The sequence below is a fragment of the Malania oleifera genome, chromosome 5 (assembly GCF_029873635.1).
Source record: "Malania oleifera isolate guangnan ecotype guangnan chromosome 5, ASM2987363v1, whole genome shotgun sequence".
NCBI classification, from domain to species: Eukaryota; Viridiplantae; Streptophyta; class Magnoliopsida; order Santalales; family Ximeniaceae; genus Malania; species Malania oleifera.
This window is the reverse complement of record NC_080421.1, coordinates 20,758,157-20,779,496: the sequence shown is the minus strand read 5'-3', so window position 1 is coordinate 20,779,496 and position 21,340 is coordinate 20,758,157. Positions and strand designations below refer to the sequence as shown.

Below are 21,340 nucleotides of genomic sequence, written 5' to 3'. Positions count from 1 at the left end.
AAGTGCTAGGACTGTAATTTTGGTGGGTTGCCATTTTGGGATGTGTTGGGCACTCGTTTGTACATTTTGATAGAGCATTGTGTCTGCTCTTGTATAGACTCTGGTATGGTACTGCATATGTATGTATGATTTTTTTTTTCGCTGCATATATGATTGTATTTGGATGTGTTTAGGGTTCCTGAGAACCTCACGAGGTCAGACCCTCATCCATTGTACTGTGTCTTTGGATGTTTTATCAGATACAGGGATAGGTTAAATTACATTTTTTACCCTTGGGTCCCATTTCAGGGTTCGGGGCATGACATCACTGGCTAGCCGTTGGGCATTAATGGAGAAGAGACAAGGCAAAAACTAGTCGTTATCGCGTATTTATTATTGTCAGCTCGAGTACACTCGTTGTCGAGTCCATGGACTAGTCGACAAGTCACACACATGCAACCGTCGACGAATGCCCTGCTATTGTCGACGAGTCTTCACTGCTGGTCTCAGATAGGTCTCAATATCTCTTTGTCGACGAATCCCTGCTATCGTCGATGAGTCTTTATTGTTTGTCTCAGACAGGTCTCGGTATCTATTAGTCGACGAATCCCCTGCTATCGTTGACGAGTCCCTTGAATATACTAGTCGATGAATCCCCTGTATTCGTCAACGAGTCCCTTTGTTTTACTATTTAAAGAAAGACCTAAACAAACTAGGACAGGTTCAAATGACATATGAACTTCTAATTATGTTCCAACATTGTCCAAGTGTAGTTTTTACCCAAAGTAAGATGTCTTGTTAATAAAACTCATTTCGAAGACTCATTTGGACATCTTATGTAGTGTACGATCCTAGTATGCATGTGTTAACTTAGTTATAATGTTCTATCCTAATATGAACGTAAATGCATGTGCAGTTTGCTAAGCTCTTTGTAAGATATTCTTATATACATCATACGCATAAGAGTTACAACATAAATCCTTCTTCACACACAACCGAACAAGTATATAAAGAATGCAAGCTTTCGTAAATGCTTCGGTTGGTTGTGCTTTGGGTGTTTCATGTATGTGCCTTGGTTATGACCTTTTGCTCATTGCTTCTTTGATAAACGTCTTATCCTTATGTTTGCTTTTGTATTGTCCTGTTTATCTGAACTGAACTTGAGGAAAAATATTAACTAACCTAAGAACCACTAATGGGTTGTTATCATCAAAATAAGCTGGAGTAAAGAACCTTAACCACTAGGGCTAACAATTATCACCAAGATTGTCTCCCTTTTAGGACTCCAACTTATACACCATCTACTATATAGTTTAGAAATTGGGTTGCTTTCAAATACATTAAATCATGAAAATTAATCTATAGTTCATTGACTCCAATTGTTCCAACCAAACATATACAAATAGTAAATCTACTTAATTTTTTGCGATAAAATAAATGTTTTGTGCTATGAATTTGATTATAATTAAATGGCTGCTAACATGTATTTGTATAGCTATTTAAATTTCATTGTTTGGGTGCCTTAATTAACAACCTATGCATTTGAATTTGCACATCAAATTAAAATCATAAAAATTACCTCAAATTAAAAAGAATAAATATATTAAGAAAATATATCAAATTAAATGAGAGAGGGAGAGAGAGAATTTAAATTTTCAAAATTTTATTTTTATTATTTAAAAAATAAAAAAAAAAGATAAAGGAAAAATCAAACAAAATAAAAAAAATAAAATATTAAAATAAAATTACAAATTCATAGAAAATTTTGATGAAGCATAAAATTTTAAAACTCACATTCAAATTTTAATAATTAGAAAGTAGTGTTTATGCAACGAACCCGTGATGACGTCCTTCAACATTTTAATCAATTAAAAGTATATTTTATTCAAAAGAAAAAAATGAGAACGAAGAAAAGCTCCATTCTCCCTCTCCCACCCAGTCTGAAAAGATTAAAATACACGCACAGTTTCAAATTTCCCGCTAAAGCAAAGATAAAGAAATCTTCAACAAACCCAGCTCAGGACTCGGGAGGGAGAGAGAGAGAGAGAGAGAGAGAGAAATAGATTTTGGCAGTTGGCTATGAAGCGTGATTATCAGTCTGTGGTCGGCGAGTCGGCGCCGACTCGGCCCTCTTGGACTCGCTCGGAGAACGAAGTATTTGATGAAGGGCTTGTGCAGTTCCCTGAGGGAACGCCAGACCGGTGGGAAAAGATCGCCGGGCTTCTTTCGGAGAAGTCGCCGGCGGAGGTGCAGGAGCACTACGAGGCATTAGTTTTTGATGTGGACGAGATCGAACCAGGCCGGACCGAGCTCCCGCATTACGCGGACGAACCGTCGGCGAGTAAGGACTCCGGATCGAGTCAGACTTATTTGTTTACGAGGGGACTCGGATCCAAGACGAAGTCGAAGTTGAAATGGAAGCCGAAGAGAAGGTAACATAATTTGTTTAAAAAAAGAAAACTTCATTCTAATTTCTGAAAACGCTTTCTGAAAGTCGTCTTTTGCAAATTTTTTCTTCCCAAGAATCGAATCGCATGACTAAATCTTGGAGAGTCTTTCATTTTTCTGTAATATTTATTTGATTTCTCAAGAAAAAAAATATATCAATTTGATACTGATAAATCTTGGAAAATCCATATCTGTTTTTCAACAACAAAACAGAGCATGCAATGATGTGGGTCAGTGCATCACTATAATTGCTTTTGTTTTTTTTTTTTTTTAAATCTTCTTTTATTCTTTAGATCGAGAGATTGCTTAATTATCTTTGATTACCCAAATATAAACATCATTTTATACCTCAAAATGGATAATGATAATGAGATTGTTTGTTTCGACGGCAGCCCCCTGGCGAGTACAATTGATAGCAGCGAGGTTCCTCCGCCTACCACCAGCGGCAGCTCCCCGGCCCAGCCCTCACCGTCACCGGAATCGCAGCCATCAACCCCATAAACCCGCATGACGATGATAATAGCAGCCACTTCATCTGTACATAGTTTTTCGTTTTTCTTTTATTTTTGGTGCTGTATTCCCATCCAATGCATTTCTTCATGTTTAGGAACCGTTATCTTTAGAATTTGAATATGTTTAAATTCAAACAAAATGCAATGAAATTTTTTTCCCAATTTAGTTCAAAAAATTTATATAAATTTAAATCCTAGAATTGGAATCCATGCTGTGAAATACGATCTTTGTGAAATTCTATTCCTCCATTGTTGGAGGTTGGGGTGGCTAATACTAATTATTGCATGGGAAGAGTACGTGGTTGGATCATGTGGGGAGATTATGGAAAGTCATTGTTGAGAAGCTAGTTTTTTGTCTCTTCATGTTGATGTAAATATTTTATTCAGAGCCGTGTCATGTACTTTCTTCTGAAACTTTTGAAGTTTATTTCTAATCAACAAATTAATTGTATTTTTTTTAAAATATATATATATATATATATATATTTATGTCATAATATGGATTTCAATCTTTAAATTTAAATAAAATTTAATATAATTTTATATATTTTCTTAAAATATATATATTCAAATTCAAATTCAAAACTTCTTCAAACATAGGATTAGTATTCTTCATTTCTAGTTGCATGTTAACATAATCAATAAATGTTTATTTGTAATTTTGTTTTATTTTAAGATTTAAATAAAATGAAATCATATTATGGGGCACCCTTTTTATATTCAAAATATATATAAAATTGTTGTGTCGGGTACTCCACTTGTGCCAAACACCAATACTACAATTATTGTTATTGAATTTATAAAAAACTAAAGTAATGTAGAAACTAATAATAAAACAGTAAAAAGAATAAGACAAGAAATTAACGAGGTTCGGTATAGAATTACCTACATCCTCAAACGCCGACAATTAATCCACTATTTCTTAATAAAGTACAACTTTGAAGTGTGTTTTACAAAAGAAGAGTTGAACTTTTTATATAACTTCAACCTCAAGTCCAAAAAACACTTCTCTCCTATATGGGACAAATAATACAAAAAATTTAAAATAACTTTTTATACTAATGTGGAACTATTCTACCAATGTGGGACAAAAAATTACAAAAATAAAACATGTAAGAGAGGAGTGTTCTTGATTAGAAGTGGGGAGAAATTGTTCACATGCATGGTAGAGAAACCTCCAAAAAAATTTATTAGGAATGTTGATGCTAAGTTTAGGAGTAGGAGTTTTGAAACATTAAATTTAGATGTATTTACATAAATTTTAATATAATTTTGTATTACGTTTTATTCAAATTAAATACATATCCAAAGCTAAAAACTATCCAAACATAAGTTACAATATATTTACTAATACAGAAAATTGGTCGTGAAATTTAAACTTTAAAAGAAAAAAAAAAGATTATGCAGCTGAATGTGTTATATGAGACATCCTTGCTAACATTAAAAAAATTAGATCTACTAATATTTTTTTATTAAGTATATACAAATATATCAAGCCAGTGAAGTAATGAAAGTACGTGCATATTATAATTTATAAGTTATTTTTCAAGTAGTGAGGACAATACTCACACATTTGATGACTCACCGAAGGAAGAAAGCAAAAGTGGATGGGCATAGACAAAACGAAATCCTCTCTCGCCCCCATTCTTCCCACACTTTTTAAATATAAAAATCCAGCCGAAACCTTTAATTAGATTTCTCACCAAAGCGCCGTAACCAAAATCTACAAGAAACTGAGTTAGAAGAGAGACAAGAAGCTGAGTTAGAAGAGAGACAAGAAAGACTGAAGGCTCCAGTGCGAGAGAGAGAGAGAGAGAGAGAGAGAGAGAGAGAGAGAGAGAAATCTTGGGTGGGCATGAAGAATCAAGGGAATGGATGGTCGTCGACCGGGCAGTCATCGCCGGCTAATCAGTCGTCGCTGTCGGAGGAGCAGGAGCACGGAGAGAACTCGGGCCATGAAGTGAATGAGACGGAGATGGAAGCTGCAGGCCCTGCTGCGCCCCCACATTACGCACACCAATTGCTGGCGGCAACGAAGTCCAAGAAGGAGATGGAAGCTGCAGGCTCGGCTGCGCCCCCACATTACGCACACCAATTGCCGGCGGCAACGAAGTCCAAGAAGGAGATGGAAGCTGCAGGCTCGGCTACGCCCCTACATTACGATCACCAATTGCCGACGAGTGATGACCATACGGCAACGAAGTCCAAGAAACGCAAACGCGGTAACTGGACTGAACAAGAACACAGGTAAACTAATATTTCTGAACAATTTAAAAGAATGCAAACTGTATGTGTCTTTTTCCTTCCTTGAAAAAGATATTCAAGTTTGGAAAACAGAATTATCTTGTCAAGAAATTAAGAAATTAAATCGTGTGCATGACTAAATCTTGGAGGGTTTAATTTTAGATCATTTTTTTTTAAAAGCTAATTTATAGATATGTGAAGTTAATTTCATTATGATGATGATGATATGATTAATTATGATTTGGCATGAACTTATATATATACACGTCGGACGACGTACAGGTTATTTCTGGAGGGACTTGAAAAACACGGGGAGGGTAATTGGGTGAACATCTCAAGGGAAGTGGGCACAAGAACGGCAGTCCAAGTGTCCAGTCATGCACAGAAGTTCTACGGTCATCCGGAGGCCAAGAAGATGAATGAGAACAAGAACAGTGTCTTCGATAACACCATCGACGCCCACAGCCATAGCTCTACGGAGAGTGAGGCTCCTGGTGGTAACAGCTGTAGTGGCAGCAGCCGCCCGCCGGCTGATCAGCTGCCGCCACGTTCGCCTCCACCGTCACCCTCGCCGCCTTCCCTCCAAACCCTAAACCTAAGTCCCCGCTAATCAAAACCCTAATATCCTAGACAGCTATCTAATTCATCAGTACAAGATCGGTATATAGTTTAATTTTTTGTGAAATTATATTCATTCATTGGTGATGGCTGCAAGGGACTACATTTGTGGTAGATATATATATATATATACATACGAACTACTATATGAGAATAAGACTTACTGGGATCACGTATGGGGAGGATATTATGTTAAGGCTGGAATTCATTAATGTATAAAAATAAAATGTTTCTTTCCCTTTATTTTGTTTTATTTATTTTTCCGATTACGTTTGGATCATAATAATATTTCAAGTTGTGGTCTATTTAGCAAAAAAATTAAAAATGATATTCATCATGTAATTGCACAGTGATGATTAGAAGGTGATCTGTCCATGTGTGCTAATTCATGATAGCTCAAAGATTTTACAAGAAAGAAAAGAAAAGAAAATAAAAATAAGAAAGAAGTTTATTTTAATTATATTTACCTTTTATGTTGAATATAATTAAAAATAAAAATTTGTTCTAATATGATAAAAATTAAGAAAAAAACAAATATTAAGGATATATAAAATCAAAAAATTGTTCATTAGTTTGGTTATTTATTTATTTATTTCTTTCTCACTTTTTTTAATAGCCAAATATGAAAAAGAAGAATCCTTCTTATTTTCCACATATTCCTTTCCCCAGCATTTTTTAAGTTGCAAATGGGCCGCTAATAAAAAATAAAATTTATGAATTTATGATACATGCGCTTTCTTTTATATTACTTAAAATAAATATTATATAATTTTTATTTATAAAAATTACTTGTCAAAAATTAATAGCGGGTACTGCTAGTTTGTTGGTATAAAAATTATTTAAAATTAGACATTAATACAAGAAGTCAAGGAATTAATTAGATTTTGGAAGCCTCAAATGCTGGAAAAACCTAGCAATTGAAGATAAGAGGACTAACATTGGTGGCAGGACCAAAAACTAAAAATAAAAATAATTAGAATGATGGGGATCAGCATGCCCTACCTATCTTATTTTCAGATATTGTGTCACGTGGATGACCTCCACATGTCCACTTCTTTGCAGATGCGATGACACATGGACGACTACAGGATGTCCCACATTGTTCATAACTCTCTTTTGTAGGAACACATAGATTATCTTGAAGATTCTTTCATTTGAAGACTTTTGATAATGCTTGAAGACTTTTCATGTGTGAGAAAGACCCGAGTTGAGATGTCGAAGTAAGTCAAAGTTCAAGACCCATGTTGGCTCTACACGATCTTGTGGACCCCACATGACTCCATTAGGCCCCACACAGAATTGAGCTTCCCTTTAACTTTTGTTTTGTATTTAATTTATAATCTTGCAAGACAACTTGCTTGCTTGCATGTGCATGTCTTAGTAAGTTGTGTGAGTGTTTATTGTGTTTAGTAAGTTGTGTCATTAATGAGTCCTCTGAGTTGTTTATTTTCTTTGTCTCTCATGCTTGTATGAGAATTGTTAGTGTTTATTGTATTGTCCCCCATGCTAGCTAATAATGTCTCCCCATGCTAGCTTATATAAACCCCTTCATTGTAATGAACAAAAGCAGAGAGAGTTAAGTATTGACATTGAATTAAAAATGTTTTTTTTCCTTTGCTGAAACTTGTTAAACTTTGTCCAATCCTTGTGATTGTGTAATGAGATGTTACATCGTTCTCCCCGGAGTTCAGGTTGTGAAAGACCACTATTCTATCTAACGACTCCATCCCTACCCCACTTTCTTGACTTCCCACCATCACCCACACAACCATCACCAAGTTACACCCCCACAGCCACCAATCCACCATTTCATTGATGCATACATATCCATATTTCAATGTGTGCATAAAGGTCTTTAGGCGAGTTCTAACTTGTGTAGAATATCGTTAAGTCATCCATCATTTTGATTGGTAAATTCATCATTCGTTTGGACCATTACATACATACAACAATTTACTTCTTTCATTGTGCTAAAGCTTGTTCCAAGGAATTCTCTGGTATGATTTGAGTTTGTGGTGAATCAAACTAAGTCATCCAATGATTTCCTTTGGTAAGATTGTTCTTTTCTTAACCCTTAAAGTGGTTGTGAACCTTTACTTGAAACCCATAAGCCTTAGCTGAGAAATAGCCCTTGAATTCTGACCATTTCTTCAAAACTCGTAGCAGGTCAGGCAACCGACCCTAATGGTCAGTCTACTAACTTGGTACTGCCACTTAGGTTAGGCAACTGACCTTGACAGTTCGTCTACTAACCTCCTACTGCCACTCATAATTCAGTTTAATACTTCGTCAAGTGACTGAAGTCACCCAAAACCTTTTGTTTTCAATATTATTTCACCCTGTTTGAATCCTTGTTTAATCTTTGTTTAAGCCTTTGCTTGAAAATTTGAACTTCTGTGTTTGAATAAGCACATTTGAGCCATAAGATTACAATATTGATACTTGCTAGATTCAAATCAATTTTGGGAATATTGTTGTGCTAAACATTGAGCTTCATTTTTGAAATATTGAAATATCTTTCTTGTTTTTTTCTTTTAACTTGATTCCTTTGTGAAAGAATCAATTGGGACTTATATTTTAACAGCATCATATACCCTTTCTGTTCGCTTTACCGTGAAGCCAAGAGGGGGGTGAATTGGTATTTTCAAAAATTAATGCTCTAAGTTAATCCCCTACAACAGTATTACACAATCTTATGGTCAATCTAATGCAGATAAATTAAATCAATTTAAATATGCAGGGGAAATTAAATTGCACAACAAATTTAACCGAGCATGCACTAGAAAGTGGTAAATAAGGGATGACACCCAAAAATGTTATCGAGATTCAAAAAACTGCTTACTTCCCCGCCTTGGCTAACAAGTACAAGGATTACCATTATAAGGCTCACTTAACGGGTGGAACGGAACCTAAATAATCAAGTGAATTAGCATAGAGCTAGCCTCAACCTTTACAACCAATCCTTATCGGACTGGATTATCGCCCCCTCAAGCCACGCCTGGAATACAACAATATTTTCACAATATGACCAGTACAATGATTATGCTTTTCAATAAAGCAGATGTGTACCAAACGTAATCAATCACAAGCACATCAGCTGTATAGAATATCTAAGTTTAGTGATGTGAATATTTGTGCAAACAACACTCAACAAGATATTATCACTAGAATGTTCAAGAATGTTCTAAACAAGCTATATCTTTGAAACAAGTTATATTAAATCTCAATAACACATCAAGGTTTCAAAGATACAAATCAAATATTCAAAATTGGTATCAGAGCCACATAACATAAACTCAATAGTTATTTTACAAAAGATCTTAGGTGGGTCATAACACTGTGACCCCTTTCCCTTAGGGACCATCTTCTACACGACCTTCGGTTTTGAGTGGTGTTAATTACACCTTCTAGAAACAAAGGATGCGCATCTAACTTCCAAATATAGATTGGACGGTGTGGAAGATTGTCTCTAAGGGAAATTATGTTCCTATGGAAACAAATGGTACAACTAGAGTTCCTAAAACTGAGGAAGAGTATAATGATGATGACATGAAAGTTGTTAGTTTAAATGTCACTGCTATGAATAATCTGTATTGTGGTCTTGATGTGAATGAGTTTAATAAAGTAATGACATATACTGCTGCGAAAGAAATCTGGGATAAATTAGAAGTCACACATGAAGGTACTAGGAATGTGAAAGATAGTTAGATAGATATGCTGACTAGTGAATATGAGGCCTTTACGATGAATGTAGGTGAGTCCATTCAGAGCATGTACACTAGATTCACACACATTATAAACTCACTACATGCATTAGGTAAGACCTATCCTACATATGAGATGATTAGGAAGATCCTTAGAGGCTTGCCTCCTATTTGGGAAGTTAAGGCTACTATCATTTCTGAGGGTAGAGACTTTAAGGTCATGACTCTAGATGAACTGATAGGTTCCCTGATTACCTATCAATTAACCATTAATGAGAGACTCAATGAACATAATAGGGTGAAAAAGGTGACTGCATTGAAAACTTTGATTAATACATCTAGTGAATGCAGCAAACTTGACTTTGATAATGATATGACCATGCTAACTAGAAACTTCAGCAGATTCTTCAGGAATAATAGAAAACCATACAAAAAATATAGGGAGTCAGCATCTGATAAAGGAGAGTTGAGTAAAAGAAAGGATAAGTCAAATGCTCCTACATGTTATAACTGCAACAAGGTTGGGCATATAAGATCATATTGCCCTCTACTGAAAAAGGATGTTAGGAAAAAAAAGAAAGTTATGAAAGCCAGCAATTCATGGGATAAACTAAGTAGCAGTGACTCAGACTCGGATCACAGTGGCTCAGAGGTTGCTAATTTGTGCTGGATGACACATGATGATAAGGTATCGTCTTCTTATTCTTTATCTTCATATTACTCTTCAGATGATTGTGAATCTGATAGCATGCTTACTTTTAGAGAATTGCAATTTGAATATATTCGTATCCCTAAACTGTTGAATAAAATGACCAAAGAAAATGATTATTTGAAAAAGAAATGCGAAAATTGGTCAAAATTGTCTGGAATTACAAAAAACTCTCATGCTTCGATTTTGAAAAAAAAAAAAAAGATTTGACTATTGCTGAGGTTGAGAAAAAATTAGATGATAGCTCCAAAATTGTGTTTAAATTCACCGAGGGCCAACATAATTTTGAAAAACTACTTGGAGTCCAAAGAAATTCTCTTAGTAAAGAGGGTCTTGGTTTTAATGGCGTTGAGAATGTTAGACGACCTAATCTTTACTTAAGACATTTTACTCGTTAATCAAAATCTCAAATCCCACCTAAAGATTCTAAGTGTAGAATGAAATGTTTTAAATGCAAACAAATCAGTCATATTCAATTTGATTGCCCACTCAAAAATAGATGTGTAAAAATTAGAAAAGTATGGGTAGTTAAGGGTGATCCAGTCACTAACCCCTGTGGACCCAACATAATTTGGGGACCAACGTCATTTACTTAGTCTATCTTGCAGGTTTCTTTGAGATCGTCCTCCTCCAAGGACAGGTGGTACCTGGATAGTCGATGCTCACGGCACATGACCAGCGACAAGGAAAAATTTGCTTCAATCACTCCCAAGGATGGAGGGTACGTGACGTTTGGTGACAATGCAAAGGGATGCATCATTGGCGTAGGTAAGGTCGGTAAGGATCCTTCTTTAATTATTGATAATATTCTGTTAGTTGACGACTTGAAGCATAATTTGTTGAGCATTAGTCAATTGTGTGATAAAGGATACAAAGTGTCATTTGAAAATGATAAATGCATGGCTGAAAGTAAATTAAATCATAAAGTTCTTTTTACTGCAGATCGCCATGAAAATGTATATACTACTACTTTTGATAACTTAGCTTCACAACAAGTAACTTGTTTTTCTGCAATAAATGAAACTAGTTGATTATGGTATAGGAGATTAGGACACGCTAGCATGGATTTATTGTAAAAACTAGTAAGAAAAGATTTAGTAAAAGGCTTACTTAAAACACCATTTGTGAAAGATAAAATCATGTGTGGCATGTGATTGAATGAAATGTTTTATTGAAAATCATAATCTGAAATATGTTGATTTGTCATAGTCATTGATTTTCCATATGATCTTGCATGTGATTGTTAAATTTTTTAGGATCATTATGGTTGTGGTTTTCTAGTTATATTGTAGTATGTGCTTCATTGACAAACCAAAAAATTTATGCTTGCATGTTTTGAATTAAAGTTTCTTTTTTAGCAAGCATATGCTCTCAGTATTTATTGAAAATCTTAAGGAGATATATTTTTATACACACACACACACACACATATTTATATATATATGTATATATATATATATACATTTATGAAAGCAAGAATTGAACTTATATAAAATATATTTTATGCTTTACTTGTGTGCTTAAATGCCTTCATGACTTGTGCTTTCTCTATATTAAAATTTTAAGTCATGAAGTTATATTTTTTTGTTTGTTTTTTTAAAAAAAAAATTACTAAGGGTGTTGCATAGCTTAACTGGTTTATGGATCTTACATGAAATGCATACGAACTAGTTAGACTGCTTTTATGCTCAAACCTTTTATTTGATATCATATGCCATGTGCTTTTAACTCAAATCTTTCACAGGTCTAATGAAATGATTTAAATTGCTATGGTTTGTGGATAATTCTAGTCTAATTATGTTTGTTATGTCCTTTGAACTTTTTAAATGACCAGTTATACAGTTTGTGTGCTTAATTGCTATATTTCATACTTTATAAGGTTATCTCTGTCATTCATTTCATATTGTATGGCTATTCATATCTTTTGGATGATTGAGTATTATACCTCTGCTTATTATATTGATCATACTGGATTGTTTGAGTTGAATCAATTATTGTAAATCATTTGTTGAACTCAATCAGGTTATTTCTACACAGAAATTCTTTTGGGAAATGTTCTATTTTCAAACGGCTTGCTGCCGAAATTTTTAACCATTTCCCAAAACCATATTTATATTTGAATGATAATTATCTCTTATTTTCCTATATACTTAAGTGTTTATTTAGACCTTTTTTGTTGTTACCGAAAGGGGGAGAAGTAGGCAGGTATTTGTCGTCATAAAAAAGGGAGAGATTGTTGACCTTATAGGTCATTCCCGATTTTGATAATGATAAATCCTTTTTGTATTTGATGGCTTTCAAGTTTTTGTATAGAATCATACTAACTGGATCATATTGATGGCATATGACACACTGTGGCTTGAAGCAAAAGAAGACCTAGAAGATTCATTGTTGTAATTTTATAAGTTTAATATTGGGTCTGTAATAGTAGTATAGGAACAATCTGTAACAGTTAATGCATGACATGCATGTATGAACTAAAGCTCAAGACCGTAGTTTGACCTTAGGGATTCGGTTGACCGATGCCGAATTTTTTTGGCAAGCAAAATGACCTTAGATCGACCCCTAGGTCCTTGCACAACACTTAGGATAGTCCCCATTCACATTCACAATTAGGGTATCAACTTGAAATGGATTGAACATAATAGGCAGAAAAACGAGAGAGGTCAGGCAACTGAATCCAGGTGTTCAAAACACCTCGAACGCCTGAACCGCTGGGAAGTAAGAGATTTGACCTGGCTTCGGGCGACCGAACCAGAAGTGAACCTACCATCCACGAGTGACCAAATAAGTGCTAGAGCACTTTTCACCAACCTAGTCGCCCGAACCTTCGCGTTCAAAAAGGCCTCGGATGACCGAACTTAGTTTCGGGCACCTGAACCGTGGATAGAAAGTTTCTATCTTTGTTCAGCCAACCGACTCTGACTTCAGGCACCCGAACCTTTAAAAACTAATTTTTTGACTAAGTCTATTCGGGCACTCGAACCTTAGACTGGGCACCCAAATCTCTCAGGTTAAAATTAAATTTTATTGAAATTAAAAGGGGTAAATTTGGTTAATTTTTCTAAACTTGTTTTAAACTTTTCTAATTATCCCTATTGAGTCCCCAACGGTAAAAAATTTCCCCTTGCCTCTATATACATGATCATTTACTTAGATTAGCAAGGATTATCAGAAATAATTAAGGCCAAATTCTCTCAAAATAAAAAATTCTATTTTAGCCTATACTACTCCCACGCACTCTAGAACTTAATTTTCCTTGATCTTTCAAGTGTTGTGAGTATATTTAGAATGCTTGTGCTTAATCCTCATTTGCTCATACTCTCATTTGTTGTGCTTATTGTTTGATTTAATTATTGAGAGTAAAGCTTAAAGTTCTCCCACTGATTTTATTTGATAAATCTTGTGTGGGAAGACTTAGAGGCTTGTGGTTCTTGCATTGTCATTACAAGTTACCTTAGCGTATATTTTTGTGTGCAAAAATATTTTTACAAGTTTTTTCAAACATCTCTTATGCTAAGTATTTTAAGAAAATATTTTTGAGATTGTTTGATTACTTTTGCTAACATCCTTGAAACCCTAAATTGATATTGAGATACATTGTCTAAACAAAGTTTCAAAGAAAAGTTTGTTGATACACTCTTGTGCATGATTGAGCATATAAATTATACTGAGTATAGATTGCACATATACTCCACTGAGCTTATCATTCTTATATGCTTTAAGTGCATTGATTATACTATGCGTATTGTGGTACATATCTTCTTATGTAAGAAACGTTTATTTGTACGAAAATTTCATATTGATTGTATTCTAGGCGTGAGCCTGAAGAGGGAGACTAACCCTATTGAATAGTCACGGATTGACTTAAACTCACTTAGGAAAGTTAGGTGCACCATCCTGGTAAAGTGTAGGTTGAGGTCAGCCCCATTAATTAACTTGGTTGTAACTGGTGCCGCTCCACCCGTTAAGTGAGCATTAGTGGAATCCTTGTGCTAGTGTAGCCAAGGCGGGGACATAGGTAGTATTGGCCGAACCCCGATAACATATCGTGTGTTTGTTTAGATTTCTGCAATTTATTTACCGCATGTGTATGTTTTATTGTGAATGTTGCGAAGGATTTATTTTTCGCATATTATTTTTATCTGCGCATTTGGGATTGCTAAGAAAGAACCTAGGTTGCGAAATAATACAGATGTATGATTTAACCTAGGAAAAAAATTTTAAATTTCCAATTCACCCCCCCCCCCTTTTGGGAATACACCAAGGCTAACACTTTCAAAATTATTAAACATGTGAAGCATAGCCTACTTTGTATTGTTTAATTTTGGTTGATTCAATTCTCAATTTAAAGTGTATTTTATGTATGTGTTGATTGAGGATTAACAAGTAGGACATAGGTCGACCATTCCTATCCTACATCATCTTGGTATCAGATCCTAGGTTAGAATAGGCTAAACCCTCAAAGTCCTATTTCCTTAGCTCACAAGATTTTAGTTTTAGACTGAAATGACAGTAGGATTTTGCCCAAAGCAACCTACCTATATTCTGAATTTTGGATATTTGGAACTTAGTTTGGTTAGGTTTACACTTGACCTTACTTTGTGTGACCATACACAATTCCAAGGGCTTCCCTAGTGTGTCTGAATCCTTCCCCAACTCCTAGGATGTCTATTCAAGTTAGGATTCCTTATCAAAGTTGTCGAATTAATGATGAAAGAGAACCACCTATGCCTCCTAGATAAATACCTCCCCTCCTTCCACAAAGGCGAGTGAATCGTAAAGATGACTTTGCTAAGAGACATCCACGTCATGAGCCCTATTCCTAACATTGGAATGATGAGGACTATGAAGTTGATGACTTTCAAATTAGGAGACCTTACCATAGCAACCATCATGATCCTTACAATGATGCAATGAGGATAGAAGCCCCCACCTATGATGGGCAGATGAACCCTAAAGTCTTCCAAGGTTGGTTGACTGGGATGGATTCCTATTTTGATTGGTGTAAGATGACTGATCCTTATTGGATTAAGTTTTCAAAAATGAAGTTAACAGGGCATGCCAAGCTCCATTGGATATATGTCGGGAGGCAGGAAGCAAAGTTAGATCATTGACCCTTTGAGCATCGGGATCTAATGAAGGATAGGCTAAGGGAGAAGTATGTACCCCTTAGTTATAGAGAGAACCTTATAGATAAGCTTTACAACTTGCATCAAGGTAGCATGAGTGTTTCAGAATACATGAGTCAATTCGATGAGTTGTCTATAAGATGTGGTGTCTAGGAGACTGTTAGTCAGCAGAGATCCCGATTCCACCTAAGATTAAAGCCTGAACTGAGGAGACAATTGTTTTCTCATCACATTGAGTCCCTTAAACAGGCCTATAATTTAGCTCATGTCTTTGAACAAATGACTAAAGGGCACATGGGAAAACAATTTGATACCACTTCAAATGAGTCATACTCTCAAAAGATACAGAGTTATGACAAGTCCTAACCAGCATAATCAAGTCAATATATCTCACGAGAAAGCAATTCCACGTTGTAACAATCTCTAGACAAAGGAAAAGCACCCATGATCGAATCCTCTCACCAAAGTTCTAGTAGTGAAGTGTACTTCGGGTGCCATAAACAAGGACATTTTTCCACACAATGTCCCACCAAGAACTTGGTGCTTGATAGGGAAGATAGTGAGAAAAATAGGAAAGAAACAGTACCCCTAGAAGTATCATCTCTACCTTCTGAGTTTAAGGATGTCATCTCTGAGCCACCTAATGAGTCATCTCCAATGAAAGATAGTCAACATGTCACTGACCATGTTCCTTGTTCATCTTTACCTTATTTGTCATGCACATCATAGAATAAACTGAGATAACATGACATGTTGATGAAACAAGTGAGTGAGTTGAAGGAACATAACTTTGTTCAGAAGAGTTTAGATCCATTTACCTGCCTTACTTTCAATTATCCCAAGGAAGATAACACTTTGAGCACATGTGGTAGGCTCACCAAGGCTTGGGTCCTTAACTACCAAAAATAATATTTATTAAACCTAACTAATCCCAAGTTCTGTAGAAAGTGGGGAAAGTCAAGTGTTAATCCACAAGGACTTGAAGCGCAATTATCAAACCACTTCTAAATCAGTTTATTGTAGCTTTGTCTAAAAGAAAAGTTCAAGGGTGGTATTTTACAATGAGTGTGAGAAAGATGGTATTTTGCAATGAGTGTGTTAACAGCTACTGGAAAGCAGATAAAATCCACGTTACCGTACTCCTACAAAGCGATACTTTGAAATGAATTAGACGTTAAACACCATGCCTCTAACTACGTTCAACCATATATACATAAGAATACTAACCCGAGATTCTTAGGCTAAAGTGGGAAAGGGTAATTCGAGGGCACAAGGTTACAAGGGTGCACCAGTCGTCCGGAGTACGATCAGGAACCGGAGTATACCCTATCACAATGATCACATGAACACCTCCATGGATCCGTAGCCAACTACTAATACCTGATTGAAACTGTAGTAGTGCTTATCCTTATATGCAGCCTTTCATCATACACAAAGCAGTAAATCAAAAACATTTAAATGAAAATAGTAAAGAGAAAGCAAGTAAAAAGATCAATCCTTTGTATTCGAATCATCTATCACTAACGAATGTCAGTACAATTAATGATCATTTAATCTAACAAAGCAAATAAAAATCACTCCTTGTTATTCAATTTGTCTCTCACAAATGGCTATCCCTGCAACAGAGTGATGGCTCTCAATGGTGTTCTAGGCTTATCACTAACCTAAAAGTGACCAAAGAGGAACCCATAACTCATATTTGTAGCAAATACTTATAGGATCTAGGGTTTACAAAGTTTGTTTCACAGTTCAGGAAAGTTTGCATCATATCTCGTATAGATGATCGTCGTCGTCGTCCAAGTTGCTCCCATACTCCCCTTGTGCACACCCTAGTCTAGACTTGTAGGAAATCAGGAATTCGAATCTTCAGCGTCTTTGACTAAGTCGCACTTCACAGTCTTGCTGGTCGAGTTGATGGTTGAGACTTAAAGGATCTCGGTCTTCAGGAATTCTCAGGAACTCGACATGGTTGCCCCTCAAAGTCTCTTGGTCGATGCTCTCGATATTTCTAGGCTCAAGAGACTTCAGCATCTTGCCTTAGTCACCCTAAGAGTTACATGGTCGATCACTTGGTCGATCCTTGCAACATTTTGATCGTAGTCTGAACTTTGAAGTCTATAGTGGAAGACTATGTCGCCCCTGGTTTTTTTGGTCGCACCACTTGGTCAAGAAAAACCTTCTTTTCCTTCGATGGTCTGGAGTTTTAGGAGTTTGGATGAGCATCTGATTTAAGCTTTGCGTGTCCCCAACTTCTCCTTTAACTTCTCATATGCTTAAGTCCTTGATTTTAACTTGTTTTTCCTGAAAAGACCAAGAAACCTTGCATAGCTTCGAACGATGATAACACTAGGTAAATACATAATAAAACAAGGATAAACAAAAGTAAATGAGGGTCCAAAATCATGCATTTTAAGGACTCATCACAACCCCTAACTTACACTTTTCTAGTCCTGTAGCAAAGTAAAAGCTAAGAAAACTCTAAAATCCTATCTACATCCTCTTTCGTGGGAAACACGGCTACCTTTATCGTATGCAACGAGGTTTTAAACCCATAGGTTGATCCTAGTGGACGAGTACTAGTCTCGTGAAGGTTTCCAGGGTGATATCCAAAAACACACTCATCACAACCCCTAACTTACACTTTGCTAGTCCTGTAGCAAAGTAAAAGCTAAGAAAACTCTAAAATTTTATCTACCTCCTCTTTCGTGGGAAACAAAGTTGCATTTATTGTATACAACGAGACTTTAGACCCTAGGTTGATCCTAGTGGACAAGTACTAGTCTCATGAAGGTTTCCAGGGTGATACCCACAAACACAAATTTGAATGAACAACAGAGACACGTGCAAGCCTGTCACCCTCTTTCATATACAAATATATCACATATTTACACACATGCCCTTTTACATATGATTCCACCAAGCACACAACTCCGAAGCAACTCACCCATGTAAGTCTTAGCACAATGTAATCATCAGGAAATGCATAACCCATAGATAACAACCAGAAATTACAATTCGGAGTTAATATAGTCATGTAAATCCAAGTATAGATAGGTAACTAAAATTAGGATAGTTTCCCAAGAGGGGGGGGGGGGTGAATTGGAATTTTAAAATTATTTCAATTTACTTCTTTATTTTATATCAAAAATCACAATAAGTAAACATAAAAAAAATTCAACCACGACCAATCAAGATAATCAAAAACTCAATTTTTGTATAAATAGCCCTGTAAGGAATTATAGAGCACGCTGAATTTATGTAAGCCCTGTGTTTATTCCAAACTCACAATTCTTCTTTGTGTTTAACTTTTAAATAAACTTTCAGATTAATAAGTTTAGGTTGATCAACCAACGTAGTCCCTTTCGGTTTCCGCAAACAATGTTGATCAAGCCAAAAACAAATTATCCTCCGGTCTATTTAACAACTATACTCTCAGAATTAACAATCTAAAAACATACACGCATGTTGTAAGTGTTGCTGAAAAAGTAAAGAGTAAGGAAGAAGAGAGACACAAGATTTTATGAGATTCGGCTTATACCCAGCCTACGTCCTTGCCTTTGGCAACCCACCAAACGATTCACTAATTTAGTTCCATTTACGGGTGGAACAACACCGATTACAATTACTCCTTCCATTAGGCTAGAGCCTGCCTCTTCAAACGATATTCCCTCGTTTGGTCCAAAGATTCTACAGCCTTGAATCGTCTATGAATAAGAACCAAGATAAAGAAGATTTTGTGTACAAGAAAACACTCTCACAACAAAGTAGGTTAGTACAACATTCAGCACAATAATACTTCAAAGTAATTCAAATATAAAAGAATTTGAAGCTCAATACTGAATATAGATCACCAAATATCTTCCAAAATTTGAAAGATTCTGACTTTGAAAGCTTTACTTTTGAGTTTGAGTCAGTAGCAATTCAGTGGTTGAACACAAGAGAGTTTGAGAGCCTTTGAGAACTTTGATTGCTTGAAAAATTTCTTGGTGTATAAAATCTTTGAAGTTTGGGGCTATTTATAGATGTTTAAGAGTAATTCCTTACCCCCAAATTTTCCTTGAAGTAGTTTCCAAGTTTTTCAAAATAATAGTGTCCAAAAACTTCATTTAAAAAATCTTCCCATTGAGAGTTTTTAAGCAAACGTTCGAGTGACAGTCGCTTGTCATAGAACAAACTCACAACACAGAACACTGGTAGTCGCCTGCCAGAACCAAGGCAGTCGCCTGGCATGACCACCTAGGCGCCTGGCATGTTCAGGCAGTTGCCTGTCATGCTACTGTCTCCTTGAAAAAATCCTTCACTTAATTTGGCAGTCGCCTGCCACAATAGGACAGTCGCCTGGCCCTTCTGTTTCTCAAAAACTTTTCTTTTTCAAAACCCTTTCTTTTCATTGATTATAAAAGTTTTCTTTAGAGTTTTCTAAAAAATATATTTATGAATTTATTGAGAGCTTCAAATCAATTTATGCTTGAAATTAACTTGAAGTACTTACATTCAGAACATCCTTAAAAAAAATTTAATCCCTTGATCTTCAATCTTGTTCTTCCATCATCTTTGAGTTTTCGATCTTTTCTTTGAGCTTTCATCAAGTTATCTTTAATCCTCATGCTCTTCTAGATCTCTTTTTAATCCATAAGCTTTATCATCCTCTTGAGTTTTGTCACTTCCTTTAAGCTTTAACTTTTTCCTGAAAAACTTTCACTTGAACCACATTAAACATATCATGATTTGTTAGCATCAAAATAAGAATTGTAAGCCTTATTAGACCAACAATCTCCCCCTTTTTAATGATGACAAATCGAGAGCAAAAATAATAAGAATTAATACTCATAGCTCTTCCTATCAACAAGCATGATACATTTTCATAGGTATATACACGATATGATCCATGCAAGATAATCCATAAATGATCCATCCAAACATATTCATAGTTTTACAAACCATGGCATAGCATCACACATTTTTGCACTCCCTTCTCTCAAACATTTCCCCCTTTGGACATCAATCAAAAAGGAGTAGAAATAATACAAAAATAGAGAAGTGCTACAATACATAGTACTTATAAAGCATAAAGAACATACTATCCGATAAAGCAAAAAAAATACATAGATGGAACACATCAATCGGAGGCTTCCATAGATCCACTTTCATCGTCTCCTTCTTATTGTTCACCAGATTCATCATCACTTGATGTAGCAGAGCTGATATTCATTAGAGATTTTCCTTTAGAGGAGCTAGCCAAATGTTGTTCAATCTTGTCAACTCGCTGAACAAGACTTGAACAATGAGTTTCTATAGTAGAAACTTTCTCCCTTAGAGTAGCAAGTTCAAATTGCATTCCATCACTGAAGGTCATATAGTGATTAAAAAATGGAACGAACCATGAAGGAGTTTCTTGGTCAAGTTGAACTGAAGATGCTGGTATGGAAGACTGAGGTGGCGGTGCAGATGATACATGACGATGTCCCTTATGAAACCACCCTTGAGGAGAGTTCTTATATCCCATATGTTTAAGAATAGTATTAGAAAAGATAGCGTAATGGGTTTTGCTAGTGAAGTTAAATGATGGTGTAAGAACATTGAAATGAGCAAATACCATATTTAACATTCCAGCATATGGTAGAACAAGACGAGAAGCATCAACTTTCATAATAATCCACTTGATGAGTAAACTTGGAAGATCCAACTTTTTCCCTTTAAGAATACACCACATTACAAAACAATCCAATAATGAAATATGATCATGAGAACCAGAATGTGGTAGGATATTGTATGTAATGTGTTTGTGCAGGATTAGAGCATGTAGATTGAGCTGATTGTAAAGAGGTGGATGCCCAAAATTAATAGGTGTATCAGTCATAACTAGAGGCAAAAATTCCTCTAGAGTGAATCCCCTGGACATAATCCATTGTTTCTCAACAATGTGGACCTCAAAATCTCCTGGCTTGACTCGAAGAATTTTTCCCAAAGATATTGGAGTAAGATGAATATTTT

At 35.6% G+C, this 21,340-nt stretch overlaps 2 protein-coding genes across 2 annotated transcripts; both read left to right on the top strand.

Moving 5' to 3' along the window:
- Positions 1–2,021: 2,021 nt before the first annotated feature.
- Positions 2,022–3,121, top strand: LOC131155653 (protein RADIALIS-like 6). The gene is made up of 2 exons (XM_058108917.1): positions 2,022–2,411; positions 2,820–3,121. Exons 1-2 carry the CDS (start codon positions 2,059–2,061, stop codon positions 2,926–2,928), a joined length of 462 nt encoding a protein of 153 aa, XP_057964900.1. The 5' UTR covers positions 2,022–2,058; the 3' UTR covers positions 2,929–3,121.
- A 1,673-nt stretch (positions 3,122–4,794) lies between these two features.
- Positions 4,795–5,793, top strand: LOC131155883 (transcription factor MYBS1-like). Its single transcript, XM_058109331.1, has 2 exons — positions 4,795–5,186; positions 5,466–5,793. The coding sequence occupies exons 1-2, from the start codon at positions 4,795–4,797 to the stop codon at positions 5,791–5,793; spliced, it is 720 nt and encodes a 239-aa protein (XP_057965314.1).
- Positions 5,794–21,340: the final 15,547 nt, after the last annotated feature.